Source organism: Notamacropus eugenii, chromosome 4 (assembly GCF_028372415.1).
Source record: "Notamacropus eugenii isolate mMacEug1 chromosome 4, mMacEug1.pri_v2, whole genome shotgun sequence".
Taxonomy (NCBI): domain Eukaryota; kingdom Metazoa; phylum Chordata; class Mammalia; order Diprotodontia; family Macropodidae; genus Notamacropus; species Notamacropus eugenii.
In genome coordinates, this window is record NC_092875.1 from 50854681 (window position 1) to 50878308 (window position 23628).

Genomic DNA, 23628 nt, shown 5'->3' on the forward strand with positions numbered 1-23628 from the left:
GAAGGCCATCACATCTCTTTATGTTCCCTTAGTCCTGACCAGCCTTTCTGCAGCCCAAGGTTAGGAAAAAAATAAATTTCAGTGCTGCTCTTTTAGGCTACATCACGTCTGTAGAGGACAGGGTTCCAGATGGACCTAGATTAAGGGGCTGCCGCTTTAGGGGCAGTGCTGCCTAGAGTCAGTTGTGGAAGCAGACCCTAACTAGGAATTCTCCAAGGTTTAATCATAACATTCCTAGGACTTTCATACTCTTCTCCTCTTGAGAAACATGCACTGACTCACCCAAGATCATTCAACAAACCTGGTCAAGTTGGCTCCTACTGATTAAAAACAGCTCCGACCTAATGAAGTCAGACCTGCTTCCATGATCATTCAGAATTGGTTTTTTAACGAACAGTGGGTTCAAGGGACCTGGGTCCACCCTGACTATTAAAAAAAGACTTTTAGAATGGAATGTGTCTTGGAGATGGCACCTAATCTCATTGTGTACATGGGTGTGCAAGATGATGACCCAGACCCAGTTTGTGCCTTGGTATTGATGTATTCCTGTCACCAGGAAAAAAAACCTTAAAAACACCACTAACGTCTCAGTTATACCTGTGTACACACAATGCCAATTTAGAAACTAAATGTGCTTCAAACAGCCCACTACCACTACTCTTAGGATATCGAGGGACAGAATTTGCCCAATTCAGAATTGAACTCCCAGCAACTCCTAGTGGCTTAGGGAATAGACTTGGTCCTGGGCTTGAATCTCACCTAACACACTTGATAGCTGTGGCTCCCTGGGACAATTATGTAACTTCTCTGAGCCTCAGTTATAACACCTGTAGAAACGGGGAATGATCACAGCACCTACATGGAATTGTGAGGGGTGAACGAATGTAAGGTGCTTTGTAAATCTTCAAGTGTTCTGAAAACACCAGCTTTTATTAAGGGAGGAAGAATGGTGCTGAAAAGGGCATGTCTTTCCTCCTTTAATTTAGCCCACAACCAAGAGGTAGTGAACTCCTGGGTTTTTGAGGGGAGGTTCTTCAGAGCAGAGAGCAGCAAGCAGCTTGGTCTGGGCACAAACAGCCATAATGGTGCCTGAAGGCACTGGGCCCACTCACTGCCCCTGCAGAGGGGCCAGGTGCTCCTTTGAGACTCTTCCTTAATTACCAGCTGACATTTACACATACAGCTCCTATCACCTGCACCTTACAGAGGAGGAAAGTGAGGCTGTGCTTCATGTTCTAAACTCCAGGAAGGCAGGAACCTCACATCTCAAACAGGAGAGCGCTCTGCAGTTGTAGGTGCCTGACAAGCCTCCAAACGCCCCACTCTTCTGACTCCCTCCAATGTAGGATTCTTCCCAGAGGGCTCTGTCCTGTTTGGTGGGTTCTGAAGGCTTCCAGAAACATCAGTGTTCAGTAGGCCGTAACTCCCAATTAGATTCTGTGCTTTATTCTAGGTCTGGAACAAATAATCTCCCATAGGGAGACTGGTCCTCTAATTCCCACAAGTTTCTTTTATGGCACTGGATTGGGGTAGGCCTGGTTCTTTCAGTGTTAGGAAGCAGCTGATTTGGGGCTGGTTTGGTAATAATTTAACTTTCCACCTGACAGGACCCTTACCCACTAGCATGTCTATCCAGAGATACAGGAATGACACTTTCCTTTTGCTTTTTATGCCCAGTCCCTTCCTTTCCCTCACATGAGGTCATTAACATCTGGCTAAGATGTAAGACCTAATACTAACCCCCTAGTGAGGGAGTATTCACAGAGCCCTAAGGCACAGAAATACAGCCCCCCCCACCCCCCCATTCAGAGGTGCTGTGCTGGCTTCTGTACAGACATTTCTTCAATTTATTAGCCCTCCCTAAACAAATTACTCTCATTTTAACTACATATTATCCAACACTGTCACTGACTTTATTACATAGTTATGCTTACGTGTAACTTTCCCCTAGTTGAGGGCAGGAACCCATGTCTTATTTTCTCTCTCCCTCAATGCCAAGAGGTTTAGAGCATCAGAAATAACGCTGCCTTTGGAATCAAAAGACCTGAGTTCAAAAATGGGACAATAATGCTCAAATATCTAGTCCCACAAAGCTGCTGTGTGGACATCAAGGAATGTTAAGCAGCTTGTAAAACACAAACACCAGCTTTTATTGTCAGTGCAGTAGGTGTTTCATCCATTTAATTGAATTTAACCAAATCCGGGACAAAATCTTCCCAATCAAATTGGTCTAAGGTGGGAACACCATCAGAAAGGATTGAATCAGGCTTGACTATCACAGTGGTACTCATGGAACGCTTACTGGAAGGCCTGGAGACTTCCTGTGCACTGCGTTGGAAAGACAGAGCCTCTCTGAAGAGTTTGGGGAAGGACATGGATTCAGACTACACAGAATAAGATGTGGGTAAGTGGTGAAGAAGTGCCAACACCCAAGGTCATGGGTCTATTTAAGTAAGTGAGAAAAAGCTTTTTGTTAATTAAAAAGAGAAAAATTAAATTTAAAACAAACAAAAAAAGCTAAAGACGAGATTGACTCGCTCAAGGAGCAAGGTGCAACATTCTAGCTTTGTTTTACTTTAAGATATCTTCCCAAAGGAAAACTTTTTGTTTAACTGCCCACAAATGCATCCCCCTGCCACCATCGGGGAAGATGCGGCAGCACACAGCACCCTGTGAGTGCGCTATCACAGCTCTGCAGTCAGGTAAGTCCAGCTGAGACGCCACACAGGACCAACTGCTCCTTAGCAAAGCCAGTCTTTCAGAGCAACATGAAACTGATGTTCAGACACATTTCAACTTGAGACACAAGGCTTGTTTTAGTAATTGTTTTTATTGCTAGAAATCAGTACTCGGGTTCCAAGGCTGTTCTGAAATCGTGCGGTCAAGAGCCAGCACAATCATTGTAAAAACAAAAACAAAACATCAAACTGGGAGGTGAACTAAGATCACAGTACAATTAATGAAGTGCACGAGTCAACAGAAATATTAACATGTGCTTAACCATCAACTTTACAAATAAAATTAGATACTAACAGGAAGTGAAGGGGATACTCTTGGCAGGGGAATAACTATTTACAACCTTGCCATTCTAGCAGAACTGAGGAAGCTCCCAACCCAGGGAAGACCACCATCCTTTCCTACAACACGGAGCTGGTTTGAAATCCCCTAACCTCCTACCGTGATTATTCAGAGATCACTAGTTCAAAGTCACTGGACTGGACCTAAGACTAAACAGCATCAAACTCTTATCACAGCTCAGTAAGAACGTGAGCACATCAATAGAATCACGGACAAGAAGTTTTCCTTCCAAGATCAAACAAATTTAAAGTAAACTTTTCTAAAGTGCTCCAATACTTCAGTACAAAAATATAAAACACTGATTATAAACATGGCACAAATTAAATTTAATGTGTAGTATATATATTTCAAAGGGCAATGAGGACTGCTGATGGAAAAGGTTTTTTGAACAATAAAAACCACAACTTTTCTCTCTCAGAACATCACCTGCTGAGCAGGACCTGCAACCATAACAGGAATTGAAATTAATGATGTCTCATGATTGTACAACCGTTTCTTCAAGGAGAGGGTGGCGGTGAGGGGGTTGGGGGAGAGAGAGAGAAGATCAGGCAGATTCAATGTTCCACGTACCAGAAAGGAGATTTCCCTTACTAGAGTGAAGGTAAGAAGGAAGACAATTTCTGCTGTTGATCCCTTCTACAAACTCATGAGAAAAAGGTTTCAGCAAATCAGGCACACTTGCCAGCCCTGACCTCACAGGTGAAACTTGGGTTTGCTCTGGGAACATCCCATAACACGATGCAATACTCTGGCGGATGCAGCCAAAACACAAGAGCCATCAATCTTTACGGGGGAAACATGGCCACAGAACAACTGGGAACACTTTCCTGTTTCCAGGGCTGTGGTGACAGGCATTGTCCAGAGCTCGGTGCAGGATTCTCTAGCAAAGACAAGCTATCTCAATGCTGGGGCCTTTTCTTCTGACCAAGAGCTCAGGCCCATCCTTCTCCAGGACAACTCTTTCTCTGCCTTCCAGGGATGCTGTGCAACATCAATGGCAGAATCCTAACAGCCTCAACAAGGACTTGATCTGAACCTAAACTTGCAGGTTGCTGCTCTCACGATCACAAAAAGAAAACCAACTCGCTGCATCCCAGCTGTGGGAGCAGGCAGAGGCCCCATGCATGTTCTCATGCTGGGCCCTGGCCAGGGCAGATGAGGCTGTCCCAGAATCAGCCCTGTGCTGGCTCTTTACAAAGAGCTCCAGGCGAGAGGGACAGAGGCTCCCTCTTCTGTTTCCCATTATCTTCCCTGCTAGGCTTTGCAACAACTTTTGAATCTGATTTTAATTCAAAGGAACTGAAAGGTTTTTTACCTGCACCATTGACAAATACATGTTGCAACCCATATGTCTGCATCTGGGGCTAGATTTCCCTGCAACTCTCTGCACTTCACTGAGTAGCCTACAGACTCCAATGGCACACCTCTTCACAGGCTACAGCACAATCCCTCCTCTAATGAATCAAGCTCCTATGATCAGGCCTAAAACTTTTATTGTGGGCTGATGATTACAAGGAATGACTAGGGGTCCTGCCCTTTGTATGGTGGGTTACATTCCAAACCATCAGCCCAGCAAGTCCCACATCACCACTTTGAGCACAATTCCACAAGTCCAGAGTTCTGGCCAAAGCTGGAACGTGGTTGTGGACAAAGGCAGACAGAAATGATGCCTAACCACCTCCCCAACATTATGATTTTAAGGGAAATTTTTTCCCCACGTGTCCAAGAGAACCACAAGCAAACAATTTCATTTCTGTGACACCGCTGTGAGACAAAATTAGAGTCAGAGAACCTGGGTTTGAATCTAAAGTGTACTACTTACAAGAGTTGGCTTCAGTTTCCTCACTGGTGAAATTATTGGGCTAGAAGACTTCTCTGCCTACTTCCAGTTCTAAAACTATGAAACTACCTTCATACAGAGAGGGGAGAAAAAATGGGGAAACAACATAAACAAAATTTTACTGCAAGTCACTTTTTCTAACAGAATCTGTTCTGTGCTTGCCATGAACCCTGGTTTTTTCTGGGACCTGACCACTGCAGATGATTCTTCAGGAAACTTCAAATAATTTGCCATCCTCTTTACTTACATAGTCTGCTTTTCGGGGGGCAATGGGGGAGAGTGGGACACACAAAGAAGAACAGACTGCTGTCGACAAGCAGCTTCATGGCCTGCAAATGTAGTTTTCCCAGACTGCTCCGTGAAAATGATACTTGAAGGCTCTGTGCAACCCTCTGGGGCCTGCAGCTTCTGTGGATTCTGGCTGCCTTAGGTAAATCCCAAGAGTACTCATCAATTTAGAGAAATGCTGCTCCCCTACAGTCGGGTCCATGATAATCAGAAGAGCAGAAAGCCCCAAGGCCTGGGCCTAATCAATGAACCATGCACCAAGCTGCCATAACCATGCCCTGCTGCCTGAACAGTCAAGTTCATTTTCTTCATATTAATTTCAGAATGAGGTTTCAAAGTAATAATCCAACAGTTTTTGGGCCCATGTTCCCTTTATTCCCATTACATTGCAGCCTTCCAGCAGCTGCTGATCAGTGGAGATATCAGCACCTCACCATCTTGTCTGTGTGATAAGAAAGGCCCCCACGAGCAGGGCCCTCACTGTAACAATCTAGAAGACAAAGCATTCTAGAAGACAGTGACCTATTGCACTCTCAACCTTGCTAAAATTTTTTAGATTTAGCATCTTCATCAATAATCAGGCAAACATCCCAATCTTAGGTTCACTATGAACCAACATGATTTGCTTTGGGAATCTGTACCACACCCAGCAGTCTCCAAATGGAGATGAGCCTAAGGTGCCTTTTCTCAAGATGGACAATGTTGATGGCCTGCCAATCAGGGACAGGCAGAAGGTGGGTTGTGAGGATCACCTCTCCCAGAACGGATATGTTCCCTGAATTGGCCTCTGGGGTCTTGAAACCAAGGTCATAGTTTTAAGGCCCCACTATACTCCTATACTCTAGGTCCACCTTCCAGCTCGTACAGAGGGCCAAGAATCCCAGGACCCTAAGGATGGGTGGTTTGCTGGCTTGTCATCTAACTGCTTTCTGAAATTGTAACTATTGGCCACAACTCTGTAAAAGGAGATTTAAAATAGATTTCTCTCTTACCCAAATGGGGTCCTATTATTTAGAACAGCTCCTTAGTTCATTTATGGTTCAACTTTCAATTAAAACTTTTTCTAAAAAAGAGATTAAAAACTTAACCAAAGAATCATTGCAAATTCACCAAAAAGAGCGTATTATGGTGGATGGCAACATATCAATGGATTTGGAATTGATATACACTAGGCCATGTTCAAGTCCATAGTGGTTATGCCTGAAAAAGAGATAAGCAAATGCCAATGTTGTCACAATGACCCCTCTGGAGCTCCCAGGTGAACACTGACTGTATGAAAGAAAGCCTGGCTTCATCGGAAGCAGATGTCACTGTGGAGGAGATGGGAGATGACAGCCAGCGCTGGGTCTCTGTTGCCCTGGAGTCTCCATGGAGATCCCCTCCAAGAGGATGGCACCAGGTGCACCCTGTGCTACAACGGTTTAGAAAAAAATCACGTCTTCCCTGTTGGCGTCATCTTCAGAGGTGAACTGTGTGGATGGGCAGGCTGGGGGGGAGAGCATGGGAGTGCTGTTTGGCCTGAACATATTTACTGGGCTGAGAGGAGAGAGCTCTGAGGGTGCGATGTCTGTTGGGATACATGACTCTGAAAAACACAAGATCGAGGCGATCCCAAGTCAACAGTCACATCTCGTTCTAGAAAATTCCCCACAAAACATTCATTAGCCCCTCAGCCCCCTCCCTGCCCACGGCCTTACCCTGATGTACAATAACATTCTGGCTGGGTAGAACAGGACTTGGGGACTGGCGGGTTTTTATAGTGTTTTCTTCTTTGCCCATAAACTTGTTGAGCATCAGCTGCTGTTTGAGGTCAAAGGAGGCTGAAACAAAGGAGAGGGATTTCCAGGGACTCTCCATAGAGCCTCCACCCTCCCCTTCCCCCAAGTCTAGGGATCTTGGAAGGGTTGCCAGTTTCTAGACAGGAACCCTTCAGATGCCAATGGAAAATGATGAGGCCTTTCATTTCCTCCATATCCACCGACATGCAAGAGGACGGGAGATGTGCCCGCACACACATCTGCCTTCATACACTAACAGGCAAAGCCAAGATGTACTTACCCATCTTGAAACCTGTCTTGAATCTAAGCCTATATCTCAAACTCACATGCAATGAAAACAAAGAATAGTACACAGAGACTCCCTGGTCTACTGGTAACCACTGCAGAGTTCTGCACTGGCACAAGCACAGACAGTTATTTTACTCTTTATATATCTGACCCATCTTGGGTAGAATCCCCCTCCCTCACTTTCCTTCTCACAAACAGCAGTAACTGTTTGTTAACAATCTACCATAAGAAAATCTCTAATAAGGAGACAAAAAGCCTTAGGAACTGGGGAGGGTGATGCACCGTGTGTCATCACTCAGCTCCTGCTCTGTAAGCTAAAAAGCTACCTGGCTCTGAGTCTGGGGACAGTAAGCATAACCTGAAGCTCCCAGCACTCTGCTCTTTTTCATTAGTGAGCAGTCTTTTGTTCTTGGCCAGAACTAAACCCAGGCATGTTTGGAGGAATCATCAGTAAAGGGCTGCAGCTGCCTGACCACAATTACTTGACCAAACCACACCCTGGCAGCAGAGAGGCATTGCTCTCTCTGTGGGCCACAGTGCAAGGCTCCCCACGGCTGAAAAGGATTTTTAAGAAGATGCTTTCACAAAGTGGCCAGCTTTGTGGCTTTACTGTTGTCTCTCACTGGCAGAGATCACAGCTTTGAATTGTCTTCTCAGTGGCAAATATAGCTTGTGCTTCTATTTCTGCAACTGTACCAGCCTTCAGCCTGGCCTCCACCCGAAGACTTAGGGAAGCTCATCTAAGCAGTCCCTGCTCTTACAATCTCTCCACCTCCTTTTTAGTGACCAAGCAGAGAAAAGAGATGTCTCTAAATGAGTGACATCAGGAGGGTCATCAAGTTCAATAGGGTCTACTTTCTTTTCAAAGAATAGGCCTGTTTCAGTTTGCTCCTGATCAAAACTCCCAATTAACTGTATCCAAAAATAGCAATGACTTTAAACTCCTCTCTCAGCTACTTCCCCCACTAGTGGTGACTGGCTTCTCCTCTGCCCCAGGAAAATGGCCAATGAGCCTTGTACCAGGACTTTCAGGTGCAGCGTGGGAAGAGGGCACTGGACATTAGTCATCAGCTAGGGTCACCAACAGGGGAGTCCAACCCAGCCCAAGGCTGCCTGGATTGTCCAAAGGGCTTTCTGCTGTGCATGCTCTCTGAGAGCACCCTAAGGAGAGGGGGTACCAATAGAAACACTAACTGGAGCTGTCGGACCGCTGGGAAGTTTTGCTTTTCCCTCCCTTCTCCTTGCTCCCCTTGGTAAGCACAGCCAATTTGGTGGGGATCTGCTGCTGGACGGCAGCTTGCTTCTGGATCTGGTTGGTGGCACTCAGGAGCTGAATCGGCACATCGCTCTTCACCAGGCGGCCCTCTGCTGTTGTGCTGTCTCGACGAGCCACCTCTGGACGCTCGGAGTAATCAGAGCTGGACAACAGGGTGCTGGTCCTCCCTGAGGACTTGGCTAGCTGCACAGCTCCCTCGAGGCCTTCGCCATTGAAACTAGAGGAGGTGTTGAGGGCATGGCCCTAGAAGAGAAAACTATGTTGAGCTTTGACTCCACTGGATCTAGCAGTGCCAGCCCTGCTCCCTCCACAATGTTTCCTCAAGCACTTTTCTGCTTAAACATGTCAGGAAACCCTGCCTCAAGGCAGAGCCCACACTTCCCCAATGGGTAGGGACCAGGACTTGTATTCTTCAGTATCCTCCAGAGACTAGACACTCAAAAATTTGGGAGCAGTGAGTAATTGGGGTTTTTCGAGACATTCAGGTTATACCCTGGTTCACTTCAATAACTGTTTTATTCTAAACAAAGTTCAAGACTCTGATTCATTTTCCATGTCCCTTAATACTTAGGACTTCTTTCCTGAGCCATTTTCAGTCACGACTTCGTACTGATTCTGATTCTGGAGCTACAAGGGACCTTATCAAATGAATCCACCATTATCTCTGCCAAACAACACAATTCTAGAACATATTAGTTTGATGATTAATGCACATCTAGAAAAGGAAAAGTGTGACCACAAAGAAGCAGTCTGGCAGATCCCCATCAAACTTGCTCTGCTCATGGAAGGAAAGCAAGGTGGGCAACCTCTCTTCCTGGAAGTTACATGATTCCACTTGGAGCAGACTAAACATTTCTTTCTTTTCCATGGTTACTAAACTGATAAAGCAAGGGAATGCTGCAGTTATAGTCTGACTAGATATTTAGTAAAGCAAATAATGATATAGGTAAGTTGGTTGAAGGTTAAGAGTCTGCTGGAAGGTGGTTTCCAGTGGGGTAGCCCAAGGATATCTGCTATTTAACATTTTTATCAACTTGAATAAAATCAGATATATTCATATGACAAAAAGCTGGGAGGATACTGCAAGACAGTAAGGATTAAAAAACTACCCTCTTTTGAACACTCCATGAGTCAACAATGTGAGCTGGCAATCAAAAAAGTTCACGAGTCTCTCCATCCTGAACTTGTGCAAATGGCCTTTTAAAGTCTACACAGAGGACTTTGCAGTTGTCCCTTTAGAATTTCCCAATAGATTCAGTTTTAATTACTCCCCCTATCAAACTAGTTTCATTGTCAAAGCCAGAAAGTTGTTTCTGGTGAGAAAAAGCTCAATTTCAGCCAAAGGTTAATACAAAGAAATATCTCTTTCCCAAGTCTTCTCAAAACCAAACCCCCAAAAAGAACCCGGTTACTTCACCTCTGCCCCTTCAGGAGCTAATGGACCAGGCACAGCATTCTGTTTCTTCCATTTTTTTAGAAGTTCAATCCGCTCCTTTTCCTTCTCCACGGCTCGCTGGGACTCTCGGAGCCTCTCGAGGTCGTGCTGATAGGCCTCCCGCTGCCGGTCCAGCTCCTCTTTGTCTTGGGTCAGCCGCTCCCGGAGCTGCTGGGACTCATTCTCTCGCTCCCGCAGCCGGGCCTCCGTGTGTTCCAGCTCTTTCTGCTGCCGGGAGCGCTCTCGCTCCCAGCGCTGCTGTTCCTGCTTAAGCTGATTCTGAAGTTTCTGTACATTGGCCAGCTCTTCTCTCTGCTTCTCAAAGTTCCGCTGTTTCTCCTGTTCTAACAGGAAGTTTCCACGTGTTGACTGCAGTCTGTATTGCTTTTCTCGGTCCAGGATCATGGCCTTCTGCATTTCAATGTAGCTGTCCTGCTGGGTGACCACTGCCTGAAAGACCCAGCACAAAGCACTGTCAGGGAGAGTCAGGACCAGGGAGACCTCTGTTCAACAAGGCAGGGTTTCTATCACCATTAAATTAAAAAATGACTTAAAACTATGTCCTCTCCTGAACTACAAGTTATATAAAAGCAAGTGGTTAATTTATTTTCTAAAAGTCCATGTTTTACCTGAAGGTTGAGAAGCAACTGGGATAGTGTCTGTATTCTCTGTATAAGCTGAGGAGAAAAAGGAAGAAAAGAAAGGTTTTTAGAAGAAAATGTCACTGGCTTGAATCTGTATTTAAGTGGGGGAGTGGAAACATTAATGAACATTTATCAAGTACCTACTGTGTACAAGGCATTGTGCTGGGTTGTTAGTGATGCTACAAAAGTTAGAGCGCTCACAGAGGGAATAAGACACCCAGTGTCCCATTACAGAATAAGTGCCTTTGGTGACATGGAGAGGCCATTACTGACCAAAGAGATTAGGGACGGTGCATGAAAGAGGTGGCAGCTGACTCAGTCTTTGAAGGAAAGACAGGTGTTCAACAAGCAAGAGGATGAGGGCAAAGTATTCCAGGCACAAGAAACTAGAGGCACAGATCTGGGGGAGCACAATGCATGTTCTCAGATAAGACTCAAGTCCACTTTCAGTGGGAAGTAGAGTGTGTGGAAGAGTACCAACTAAAGCTGCAAAGACAGAATGATAGATGCCACATGGTGGAAAGCCTTGACTACTGATTAAGGGGCTGGAGCTCGGTGCAGCCAGTGCTATGAAATCTAGGAATAAGGAGATCTTTCTGGCACGTGAAAAAAAGGATAGACCACAGCACGGATGAAGGGGAGGTAGAAAGTGGCAGCTCAGGTGGGATGAGGGATGATACAGAATATGTCATGGTGATGGAATTGGCAGGCCTTTGTAAGTAAGAGACAAGAGGCAGAGATGATTACAAAAATGGGAGACTGAAGGAACAGATGTATCAAAGAGAAACAGTGACTGCAGGAGGAAGAAGGCTAAGTTTGGTTTAGGACATCCTGGTAGAGAGGTCTTAACAAGGAGTTTCTTTTTTTTTTAAATTAACATGTATTTACTTTTTCTTCCCCATTCTCCCATCCTGCATTTAGAAAGAAAGGAAGGAAGGAAAAAAGACCAAAGCCTTCTAACAAACATAGTGAAGCAAGGGGCAGCCTAAGGTGGTGCAGTGCATAGAGCGCTGGGCTTGGAGTCAGGAAAACTCATTTTGCTGAATTCAAATCCAGCCTCAAGACACTTACTAGCTGTGTGACCCTGGGCAAGTCACTTGACCCTGTGTGACTCAGTATCCTCATCTATAAAATAAGCTGGAGAAATGGCGAACCTCTCCAGCACATCTGCCAAGAAAACCCCAAATGGTGTCACAAAGAGAAGAGTTGGCCATGACTGAACAACACATGAAGCAAAGCAAATCTAAACACAGACTGTGTCCAAAATGCCCGTCTCATTCTGCACTTCTGTCAGATGAAACGAACACTGGAGTCCTGAAAAGAGTTCAGGATGACAAGTAAAGATAAAAGTTATGGGCACAGAGACAGAAGTTAAAGTCCTGAGATGAAAAAGTCTGTTAAAGAGCGAGTATAAAGACAGGAAGAGGGCCAAGCATAAAAACGTATGTGAATATTCACTTAAGTGGCCCAGAAATTAAAACCAGGAGGCTATATAGATGAAAAAACACTAACTAGATTTGTCAGTGAGGCGGTGACCTCTGAGACAGCAGCTTCACTAGGACCAGAGCCTGATCACAGAGGGCTGGGGACAGCCCGGGCACTGAAGCAGTAGCTGCAGTACTAGCCAAGGACTGGTGCTGGCCCTTGGGGGGAAGCATGTGGAGAAGTTCTGGGCTGAGATAAGCCCAATAAAGCAAGACTGAGAAAGCCAAGAGGACTTTGTTCTGGGCAAGTACCTCAGGTTCCATCATGCCTGGCACGCTGTTGTTCCAGTCCACTTGAGTGACCTCAATCTGCAAGGAGAAGCACAGAAGGCTACAAATTAGCTTCTACAACACAGAAAATAACATATAATCATATTGTTAATAAATGTCACACGTAATTATATTTAGCAGAGCACATATTACTTTACACAGTTAATAGTATATGTGATCGCATAGCTTTAAGTTTATAATTAAGAAGCATGGGGTAACTGAAAAAGTCCTAGACTGAGCTGCTAAGGAACTCGAGGCTCAGAAAGGCCTCGGCCCAAGGTCACGCTGGCAGTTGAGTCTCCTCACCCCTGGCCACCAGGCTGGGCACAGGGAAGGCCCTATACAGACCAAATTCTCTCCCCCAATGGACTTCTCTCCTACCCCATCATCATATTTTCTGCATCCCAATGTTCCTTAAACTCCTCCCTCCTCCTGCTGTTCCCCATCCCATTCTTCTCATCCCTCTCAGCCTTGTTCTCTCTCAATGCATTTTCTGGAGTGTCTGCTCCACATTTAAGAAGCTTGCTTTCATGTTAAAGCCTTTCTTCGCTCACTCTTTCCATTGCTGGCACTCGCCAAGGCCAGGCTCCCCCTCCTGATGACATGGCCTTCATCCCTGGCTGTTTTTTCCACCACTCCTTGTACTTTCACTCCCAGCAGGGGGTGTGCTAGGCTTAGTGGGGGAATCTGCATATTCTGCTCCCCATTCCCATGCTGTTGGACTCAAACATTTCCATATTGTTCATTATGTACAAGAAGATTTAAATAAAAGGAAAAAAAATCAAAGAAAAGTGAAAAACAGCACGCTTCAGTCTCTATTAACACAGTATCAGTTCTTTCTCTGGAGGTGGATAGTATACTTTATCATTATGAACTCAATTTTAAAACAGAAAATTAAAATGAAGAAAAACATACCGTCTGCAATCCTTCTTCAGAATCTCCTGAAAGGTCACCAAGCTGCGAGTCCGAGCTGGTAAAAGGATTTCTCCGATCTTTAAACCAGGCATCACTATTGTAGACCTTTTTTTTAAAACTAGCACCTTAAAAACAGACAAAAAAAAAAGTCCTAAGTCAATCTCATTAGGATGTCACATAGACCAAATTCAGTTTTGGAACCAGAAAGATCAGCATTTGGAATTAGAAACAAACTTGCCAATAACCAGAGAAACCTTCCAATTCCAGAATCGGTGATTAAGCAGCACTCTGCCACCCAAGAGGGTGGGCTTATTTTTCAGTTCTGAGTCTCCACTGGTTACTTGTACAGGGGGGTAGGGGCAAGAAGCTTCTGTCACTCAAGAGAACAGCATGAACACTAAGAAGAGACCTGTCAAGACTGGCCAAAGAAGGACAGAGCAGAGAAACCACCTGGGGATGGATTGGAGTATCCTTTTGGAAACAACTCTGGGAAAGTCTACAGAAAAAGGTACAATGAAAGGTCTTTCCAGGGTCTGTACGCAGGGCAGAGCTTTGCCTGACCCGCAGCATTTCCAAGGAGGCCATTTAACACCACACACATAAAGCTTAGAGAACACCAGCAGAACAAGTTAGGCCAAAAAATGTCTCCTGGGCTACCCATATGCACCAAGACTGGACCAGGAAGCATTACATCCAAGCAAAGATGGGATTTCTGATGATGTCCCTTGGGATACAGGGGATAGGACAGTATTCAAAGGGAGCGCATTTTATCCTTTGAAAACAAAAAAGTTCTCCCTTCCTCTCTGCCCAGTGTGTCTGGCTACTCACTTTTATCTGGGTTTGTATTACTGTCATAGCCTCCAAAGGTCTCTGCTCTCCTGGGTAACGAGAGATCCTCCCCAGCACCACCATCTTCACTGCGACAGCTGATGCTTCCCAGATGCTTATAGATCAGGTTCTGGATATTCTCCACTAGAGAAAGGAAGAGCGAGTACAGAATTATTGCTGCCATATAATAAGGTAGTCAGACACCAGGACAGAAACACAGAATATCACACCACCCTTATTATACTGAAATAACAAACAAGACGCCAATGTATAAACAAAAAGTTAAAGACAAACTGTGGGCTCTCTGATTTGTTTCCCTTTGAAGATCACCACTAACTATCACTTAACGTCCATATGCTAAGCTGTGTTTAGAGTAGTGTTGACAGATTTACACTGAATCAAGACACACTCTCTGGCCCAGCCCTTAAGAGTACACACTGGTGAGGTGGCAGGCCGAGAGACAAGTTGTGGAGTCCGCAATGAAATCTGATCCACAGATGTGACTTCATTAACATAGTGCCAACCAGCCACAGATTTGGTCCGTCGATGCAAGAAAGTGACATTTTTCTGAAATGTGAATTTAGAATAACCAAGGAGAAACAGCAGCTTTGTCCATGAACACATGTGTGAATGCAAATCTGAGGTCCAGCACTGAGTCCTTATCACTCCTGTCAGTGGGTCCTGGTCCTGGGACAAGACCTTGTCAAAGGACAGACCAGATGGGTCTCTGTCACTCCTTAACTCAGAGAAGGTAAAGGTTCACACACACAGTGGTGGTCAATGAATGCTTGTGGGATGAACTCTCCAGATCTAGTACCACCTTATCAGAGACATGTGCCTCAGCTGAGTCACTGACCCTTTCTCTGCCCCTCAATTTCACCTTCTGTAAAATGAAGGGCTTGGACCGGGTGGTCAACAAGTCCCTGCCGATCACTACAACCTACGGTTCTACGGAACATTTTCATGAGTGCCTCCTGCGTGTCCTTGGTCAGCATTCGGAACATCTTTTGCTACCTACCTTCAGATATTGCCGACTTCAGAATAGTATCGCCTTGCAGATTATCTGAGGGTTCTCCTCCTCGGAAAAAGAGCCTGGCTTGGGGGCTGGGCGGAAGATCTTCAACGCTGTTCATCTCAGACATCTCCAAGTAAATCTGCTGTTTCTCAATGAGGCTTCGAGCAATCAGTTCATCTTTCTTGCTTAAACGCTCTAAAAAAAAAAAGAGTCCAATTAAAAGGTTGTCAGTCTCTTCCAGGTTAATTTATGACTTTTACAACAGAAACCTCTCGGTGCTGTTGGTGTTCTGGAGCCAAAACGATGAAAATGGGCTTTCCTGACAAGAGAATGTTTCAGACACCATCATGAGACTGGGCTGGAACACCTTAGACCTTAAAAAGCACCACTTGTTTTAAAATCTTTAGGAGGCTGCCCAGTTCACGGAGCTACCAGGGGCCAGTCAAAGATCCATCTCTGGAATAGCATACAACTGAACTCAAAGGCTGATACAAAGGCCTAAAGAGCCAACTTGAGATTTAGGCCAGCGAGAAGCATTCACCTGCATACAGCTTGTATGTATAACCTTGCCAAGTATTATTATGCCCAGGAAGTAACTGAAGTATCTGAGGCTGGATTCACACCCACACCTTCTGACTCCCAGTTTGGAATTTTATCTACTTCTACTGCACTAAGTCACCTCCCTAAAGGGCAAAGGATCCCTAAAGAGTACAAAAATCTCAAGAATCCCTTCAAATGACAATGAAACAGAAATGATTATTTCCAGCATCCCTTATTATCAACACAGTCCTAGCTTCGAAGCCTTTAGGAGCTGTGTCGCTTCAGCTCATGTGCAGCACCCTCCCCTGAATTCCACACTGGAACTTCATGTGCTCTGCTAATTGTCCCCAGGATGACCCCATCATGGTGCACAGAGCACAGCCCTCTCACTTAGACCGAGGACTGCTCTGTAGCTCCCTGTAGAAGACTCCCAGCTCCAGAGAGGTCACTCACAGCCCAAGGACACCGCAGCCTGGTCAGGGTGGTTTATCCGGTGCTACAAAGTAATCTAAAGTCCGCCTCTGCTATCAGCTGACCTCTACCTGCCCTTTCTGACTCCCAGCATTTCTAACCCTTTCTCCCAGTCTGCTGAAGAGCTGCCTGAGAAGGATCCTGGCAAAGGACAACTATTTCCATTTTTTTCTTACACAAGCTGTGGCAACTCCAGACAGTACTGGATTTAGAGTCAGAGGATCTGGATTCAAAATGAGCTCTGCCACTGACTTCCTGTGTGACCTTGAACAGGCCACTTCTCCATGACTCAGTTTTTCATCTATAAAAAGCCATCTGGACTAGATGGCTTCTACAGTCTCTTCCTAAATCTACAAATCTATGACTGATTCACAAATGATTTCTAGAGAGCTTAGGTCAAAGGTAAAACAAGGCAATGCCTAAGCCTACAAGCCGAGTAGTCTATTTCCCCCCCCCCCCCCCCAATGGTTTCCTGTTGCCAGCAGCTGTCTCAGGACATGGGACATACAGATACAAACACAGACACAGACACAAACACAGACACACAGACACACAGACACACAGACACACACACAGACACACACACACACACACACACACACACACACACACACACACACACACACTTCAGACTCCTGGTAGAATTTATTCCTGGCTCCTTTACCTTGGTATTCTTTTAATTTTACAGCTCGGGCTTCAGCCATTTTTCTGTCTTCTTCGGCCTCACCGAATGGCTCTTTCTCCTCAACAGGGCAACTGAGGGAAGAAGGGAGGGACACTACTGTGATCTGCCTTTGTACTTTTCTCTGGACCATTCTCTAGTTTCTTAAAAAGGTACACTGCTCTTCTGAGGCATCTAACAGAGAGGTGCTAAAAACTTTTTTCATTGAGTGAAACTATTCATCACTAACTTAGAAAAAAAGGCAGAAGGAGCTGCAAGAAACAAATTAGCAGATATCTGTGGAGGACTCAGAGCATGAGTTGAAAAGGAAAGGGTATACAAAACCTTTAACATCAGAGAGCTCACAACTTAAGAAGGCAAGAGCACAGACAGAAGACATAACGGAAAGCAAAGTCAGTCAATATTTATCTGAAGGCTCTGTGCTAGGTGCTATTAACACCTAGCCTCAGCCACATGCAACACCATTGAATTGCTGAAATGAGAAAATCTGGACAAGATTAGCCTAGGAATAGGAAGCCTTCCCAGAAGTGGTGTCCTTCCAACAGAATGGCGAAACCATTTAGCAGAGAGAAAAGGCAAAGCATTCCAGAAAAAGGGAAGAGGACTCAGAAAATACTTGAGGAAGCAAGCTTTTTCTAGGGCACAAAGAAGGCTTGCCTGCCGTGATCTAGCTAAAAGCCAGGGTGTACATAACAGGATTGAAAGGGCCCCTGACTAAAATTGGACAGGACATGTAATGGGGAAAAGAAACAAGGCAAGAGGACAAATGAGTTTAAAGAGGGAAATCAAGTTTGCAAACACTTGTTGCTATCATGGAGAATGCTCCATCTGGAATACACCAGACGCCCAGGCCTTTGGACTTTTATGTAGGTAACACTAGTAATGAATGCATAGGGTTTTTTCTTACAACTGTTAGGCCCTATAATCTGGCTGGAAAAATAGGGAGTCTTTTTGGCATGTCAAATACAGCCTGCTCTGCTCTTCTCAAACTGATGGGGGACAGTGCTGTCTGTTCCTCTGCGATAAGAGAATCTCTGCCCCCACCTCCAGGTCAGCCCCCTCACAAAGGTGTAGAAGAGAGCGGAGAACTAATCCTGCTCACTGCCTTACAGAACCTGTGTTGGCTCTTTGGCTTTTTAATGAAACAAGCTCTATGTGGTGCAACAAGAACTAAAAGACAGTTACCTTTCACTTGACCATGAAGGTAAAATATTCACTGCGAAGGAAGCAAATGAACAAATGGGAAAGAAAACCCTTCCCAAATTTTCTTTACCTTTCCACAGCTCGGCGGATCTGGGTCATCCATGAATTTCTCTCTTCTTTGGAACAGGTATAAATCTCATACATTTCTGGTCCCATCTGGGAGGCACTGATCAGAAACATTGCTTTTTCCTCATTTGCTACCTCCCTTACAATTAGCTTTTGTAATGAAATAATAGGTGGCTTTGAGTCCTGAAAAACAAAACCAGAATGGGGAGAGGGAAGGAGAAGAGGGTGTATGTTTTCCCCACCACCTTCTCTCACAACTGAATATTCCTGCTCCCTAGCAGCAGCAGCCTGTTCAAAGGGGGAGGAAGAACTCTTGCCCTATGAAAAGTGTAATAAATCTTTACCTTGATTTCAACAATGCTTGAGTTCGTGAATTCTTCTCCAGACGACCTGTCCCTGGTACCCCAGTCTTTGTGGGAGCCTCACACCCCCTTTCCAGCCCTTATCATATTTGGTGCCAAACATGGGGCACCAGTCTGAGATCTTAAGCATTCTTCAGGTCAAGGTAAGGTTCCCCTCTCTTCCCCTTTCCCTTAAGCTTTCCAGCCCTCATCATATTCAGGGGAGCTGATGAGATCACCAAGTGAAATAGTACAGAGGGACAAGAGAACCTAAGACAGAACCCAACGGGATATCCATGGTTAGTAGGTATGGCCTAGAGGAAATTCTAGCAAAGAAGATGGAGGAGGGGGCAGACAGACAGGAAAAGTACTAGGAGAGCACCTAGAAAGAAGAGAATATAAAGGAAAGGACTGACAGTGGACAGTGTCAAAGGCTGCAGAAAGGTCAAGGAGGAGGACCAAGAAAAGGCCACTGGATTTGATGATTAGGATCATTAGTGACTCTGCAGAAAGCAGCTTCAGTGCAATGATGAGGTTGGAAGTTAAGAAGAGAATAAGAAAAGGAAAGGGAGGCACCTGTTGCAGAGGATTTTCTCAAGGAGGTCAACCATGAAAGGAAGGAGAAAGGTCAGCAGCTAGCAGGAACGGATGGATGGATCAAGTGAAGGTTTTCTGAGGATAGGGGAGACATGGACATGTTGGCAGGCAGCAGGGAAGCATCCAGCAGAAAGTGAGAAGTTGAAGATAAGTTGAGAGTGAGAATTATGTGGGGGAAGCATTGGCTGGAAAAGATAGCATGGAATGGGGTCACTTGTTTAAATAGAGGGGTTTGCTCTGGCAAGGAGGGCCACTTAGTGAGCAAGGTGGTTCAGTAGACAGCCTGGAGTCAGGAAGAACTGAGTTCAAATTCAACTTCAGACACTGCTATATGACCCTGGATGAGTTACTTAACTTGCTTGCCTCTGTTTCCTCAAGTGTAAAATGGGAATAATAGCACATAGTAGACCCTTTTTTATCTCTTCCTGTGAAAAACAAGGATTAAGAAGATTGCAGCAAATGGCATCCGAGTGACGTGAGGTGAAGAAGAGGTGAAAAGAGAAAGTTCTCTGTGAATAGTCTCAATTTTTCAGTTAAATATCTCAGCTGGGGGTGGGAAGCGGGGTGGGGGAGCAAACTGATTAGGGAAGTACAAAAACACACCTCATTGCTGTGAAGGCCTTATCTGGGTCAAAGGCGTCACAAGTCTTCCATTTGCACTGGTTCGAATCCTCAGAGTAATCCTCAGCTCATCACTCAGCCTCACCCCCTAGCTCTAATAAGCTGCCATATCTGGTCAATTTTACTTCATTTCTTACACTCACCCCCTCCTCATTTATCCAGTTCCCACCTTGGTTCAGGCTCTCCATGGTACCTTACCAAGGTCCCTGGGGTGGCCTCCTCCTCTCTCTGCTGTCAGGCCCCACCATCCCACTCCACCACTTAAAAATCTTCAGGAGCCCCTACTACCTTGAGCACAGAATACACGCTTTCTTCCATCTGGCACTCCAAGCCCTTACTCACAGGAATCCGCACTACTGCCTTTCCAAGCTTACCTCCCTTCTTCCCTTTTCAGACTCCAGACAAGTTTGTAATGGCTCTCATTCACAGACTCTTCCACCACCCAGCTCAAGTCACTACTGTCATCCCTGTGTCTCCCCGCTCCTGCAAATGCTCCATAGAGAAGAGAAACTCCAGGAGCTGAGACACTTATTTTATTTTTCTTGGCACCCCCAGCAATCTAGGAAATATGTGTTTTGTCCAAAGGAGGCATTTAATAAATGTTTGTGGAAATGAACTTCATGTTGGCATCACAAACTCAACCTCAATGGAAAAGCAGCAGGACATAAAGAAAGTCAAGAATTTTATGCAAAAAGGACCCAGGGAAATAGCAACTATCTGCAAATTACCTCATCCTTCTGACTATCATTTCTTTCCTCATCAGTAAGGGGCATCTCTTCTAGCTCAATTCCAGGTATGACCAAAATCCAATTTGTTCTATTTCCCCCAAAACTACTTTCCACATGTTATGTGATCTTGGGCAAGTAATTTAACTTCTCTGGACCTTAGTGTCCACCTCAGACAATGAGGTGGGATGGCCTGGATGGGCTTGGTGGTCATGGCCTTCTTAAAATCCAGGGTCTCACATTTCCTTCTCATCTGCTTCTCTGGTGTTGTGTTCAAAGATGGAATGTGGTTAAAGCCAGGATAAAATCCAGAGAGAATGTCTGAGAGAGCCAGGATGACCTGGGGCATCAGGGGTCCTAGGGAAGGAAAAGCTTCGTTCCCAAGGCAGTCCATCAGCAGAGTGGCCTGGGGCATGAGGAGGTCATGGGCTTTATCCAGGACCATCAGGCAGTATTGACCATGAGGCTAGCTGTCTGACCTCTACCCTGGAGGAAGGGCGGAGGAAAGTTTGTATTGGAAGAATGACTAGATAAATAGGATGGTGTTGGAAAAGTCAGTTCCTATCACCCAGGAAACTTACTACATAGTTAGACTATAGCCAATAGATAGAAGGTGATGCAATTCTTGATGTAGGGAACTGCTCTGAATCTTTGAGAAAGGTAACTGGAACCAGTTTAATCAGAAAAAACAAATAAACAAAACTCAGGTCTAGCTGCTGCACCCCCTCATCCCCTAATCTGCCCAGCAAATAATTAGGATTTTTAGTGCTATGCAGAAGGGTAGTACCAACCAGGAACTAATCATAGTGAACCAAACTAACATTCACCAAAAGGGATCAGAAATAAAGATAGGCCCTGGACCTGGAGGTCCAGCAGTAGGTGGGCTACAGTGACTACATCTGGATCTTCCTGAAGAAAACTCTCCTGATCTTTCAGCACCCATTTGGTTCCTGGTTATCATGGTCACAAATTAAAGGCAAAATTTTCCAGGATGAAAATAGTGTGTCTAATCCCCCCCACAAGCAGGCCCCTGAATTAACATGGTGCTAACAAGAGAGCTCTTAAAGCAGGATTCCAGCACTGATATCTGATGGCTGTACACTCTCCACGCTCAGGAGGAAATGGAAAAATGCAATCAGTAAAAATACTGCAGAAAGAAGAGCCAACTCCTTCTGTCAGTAAAGTAACCAAACTGTTCACATTCTAAAGGTGCTGTAACTCCTGAATTCACTGAAACTTTCTTCACTTTGTAATCAGATTTTTTCGCTAGATTATTATCAGTTAGGACTTACCATTTGTCTCATTTTCTGGGTGAAGTTTTTAAAAAGGATTTCAACAACATACCAAAATTTATGAAATGTAGTCAAAGCAGTACTTAGGGAAATATTAATTTTTCTAAATTCTTACAGCAACAAAATAGAAAATCACAAAAGAACGCATCGAGCACACAGCTAAAAAAAAAAACTAGAAAAAGAACAAATTAAAATCATCAACTGAATACCAAATTGGAAATCCTGAAAATCAAACATGAGATTAATAAGACTGAAGGAAAACAATCAAACTATTGAGCTAATAAATCTAGGAACTGGTTTTTATGACAAAACCAGAAAGGTAGATGAGCCATTGGTTCATTTGATTTAAAAAAAAAAAAGAAAACAAAATATCCCATATGAAAAAGGTGAAATCACCACCAATGAAGAAATTAAAACAATCATCAGGAAATATTTTACCCAATTAATTTGCCAATAAATCTGATAATCTGAGCAAAATTGATGAATATTTACAAAAATATAAATTACCCAGATTAACAGATCAGGAAATAGAATGCCTAAATAACCCCAAATCAGAAAAAGAAATCGAACAAGTCGTTAATGAACTCTCTAACCCTCAGGGCCTGACGGGTTCACAAGTGGACTGGACCAAACATTTAAAGATCTAATTGAATATTATATAAACTATCTGGAAGGACAGGAGGAGCCCTACCAAACTGCTTTAATGATACAGATACGCCGCTGACACCTAAACCAGGAGGAGCTAAGACAGAGAAAGAAAACTACAGGGCAATTTCTAATGAATATCAAAGCAAAGATTTTGAACAAAATACTAGCAAGGCAATTACAGGATTATATACTATGACCAGGTGAGATTTGTCCTAGGAATGCAGAGCTGGTTCAATATTAGGAAAACTATCAACACAACTGACCATTATCAATAACGAAACCAAAAGAAATCATATGGTTATCTCAACAGATGCTGAAAAAGCTTTGGACAAAATACACAAAATACAGCACCATTCCTATTAAAAACAATAAGGAACACAGGAATAAAGGGAGCACTCCTTGAAATGATAAACAGTATCTATCAAAAGCCTTCAGCAAGCATTATCTGTAATGGGGATAAGTTAAAAGCCTCCCCAACAAGAGCAGGGGTGAAGCAAGGATGCCCATGATCACCACTGTTATTCAATATAGTGCTAGAAATTATAGCTAAAGAAATCGAAGGAATTAGAATACACAATGAGGAAACAAAACTATCCTTCTCTACAGATATGATGGTATGCTTAGAGAACGCTAGAATATCCACTAAAAACTACTTGAAATAATTAACAACTTTAGTAAAGTTGCATCATGTAAGATAAACCCAAATAAATTATCAGTATATCTTTATATCACCAACAAAGCCCAGTAGTAACATTTAGAAAGAGAAATTCTATTTAAAATAACTGCAAACAATATAAAATACTTGGGAGTCTACCTGCCAAGACAAACCCAGGAAATATATGAACACAATTACAAAACACTTTTCACACAAATAAAGTCAAATCTAAACAACAGGAAAAATAACAATTGCTCATGGACAGGCTAAGCCAATATAATAAAAATGACATTTCTGCCTAAACTAATTCATTTATTCAGTGCTACACCAATAAAACTACCAAAAAAATTATTTGATAGAGCTAGAGAAAATAACAGAATTGATGTAGAAGAACAAAAGGTCAAGAATATGAAGGAAATTAATGAAAAAAATACAAAGACAAGGCTGCCTAGCAACATCAGATCTCAAACTATATTATAAAACTATCTGGTACTGATTAAGAAATAGAGTGGTAGATCAGTGGAATAGATTAGGCACGTAAGACACAGTAGTCAGTGATCATAGTAATCTAGTGTTTGATAAACCCAAACCCAAACCCAAAGAACCCAGCCTTCAGAATAAGAACTCTGACAAAAACTGCTGGGAAAA

General features: G+C 44.1%; 1 protein-coding gene across 8 annotated transcripts in view; it reads right to left on the minus strand.

Annotated features, from left to right (window-relative positions):
- Positions 1 to 2811: 2811 nt before the first annotated feature.
- Positions 2812 to 23628, minus strand: part of ARHGEF18 (Rho/Rac guanine nucleotide exchange factor 18) — a 110080-nt gene continuing 89263 nt past the window's right edge. For all 8 annotated transcript variants that reach the window (XM_072600831.1, XM_072600833.1, XM_072600830.1 and 5 more), the window contains 11 exons: positions 18106 to 18284; positions 16815 to 16906; positions 15143 to 15334; positions 14125 to 14268; positions 13297 to 13421; positions 12364 to 12420; positions 10613 to 10660; positions 9966 to 10433; positions 8467 to 8791; positions 6904 to 7026; positions 2812 to 6791 (listed from right to left, as the gene is read on the minus strand). In XM_072600831.1, the coding sequence (XP_072456932.1) occupies positions 6628 to 6791; positions 6904 to 7026; positions 8467 to 8791; positions 9966 to 10433; positions 10613 to 10660; positions 12364 to 12420; positions 13297 to 13421; positions 14125 to 14268; positions 15143 to 15334; positions 16815 to 16906; positions 18106 to 18284 (1917 nt within the window). In that variant the 3' untranslated portion in view covers positions 2812 to 6627. The remainder of the gene's footprint in view (positions 6792 to 6903; positions 7027 to 8466; positions 8792 to 9965; positions 10434 to 10612; positions 10661 to 12363; positions 12421 to 13296; positions 13422 to 14124; positions 14269 to 15142; positions 15335 to 16814; positions 16907 to 18105; positions 18285 to 23628) is intronic.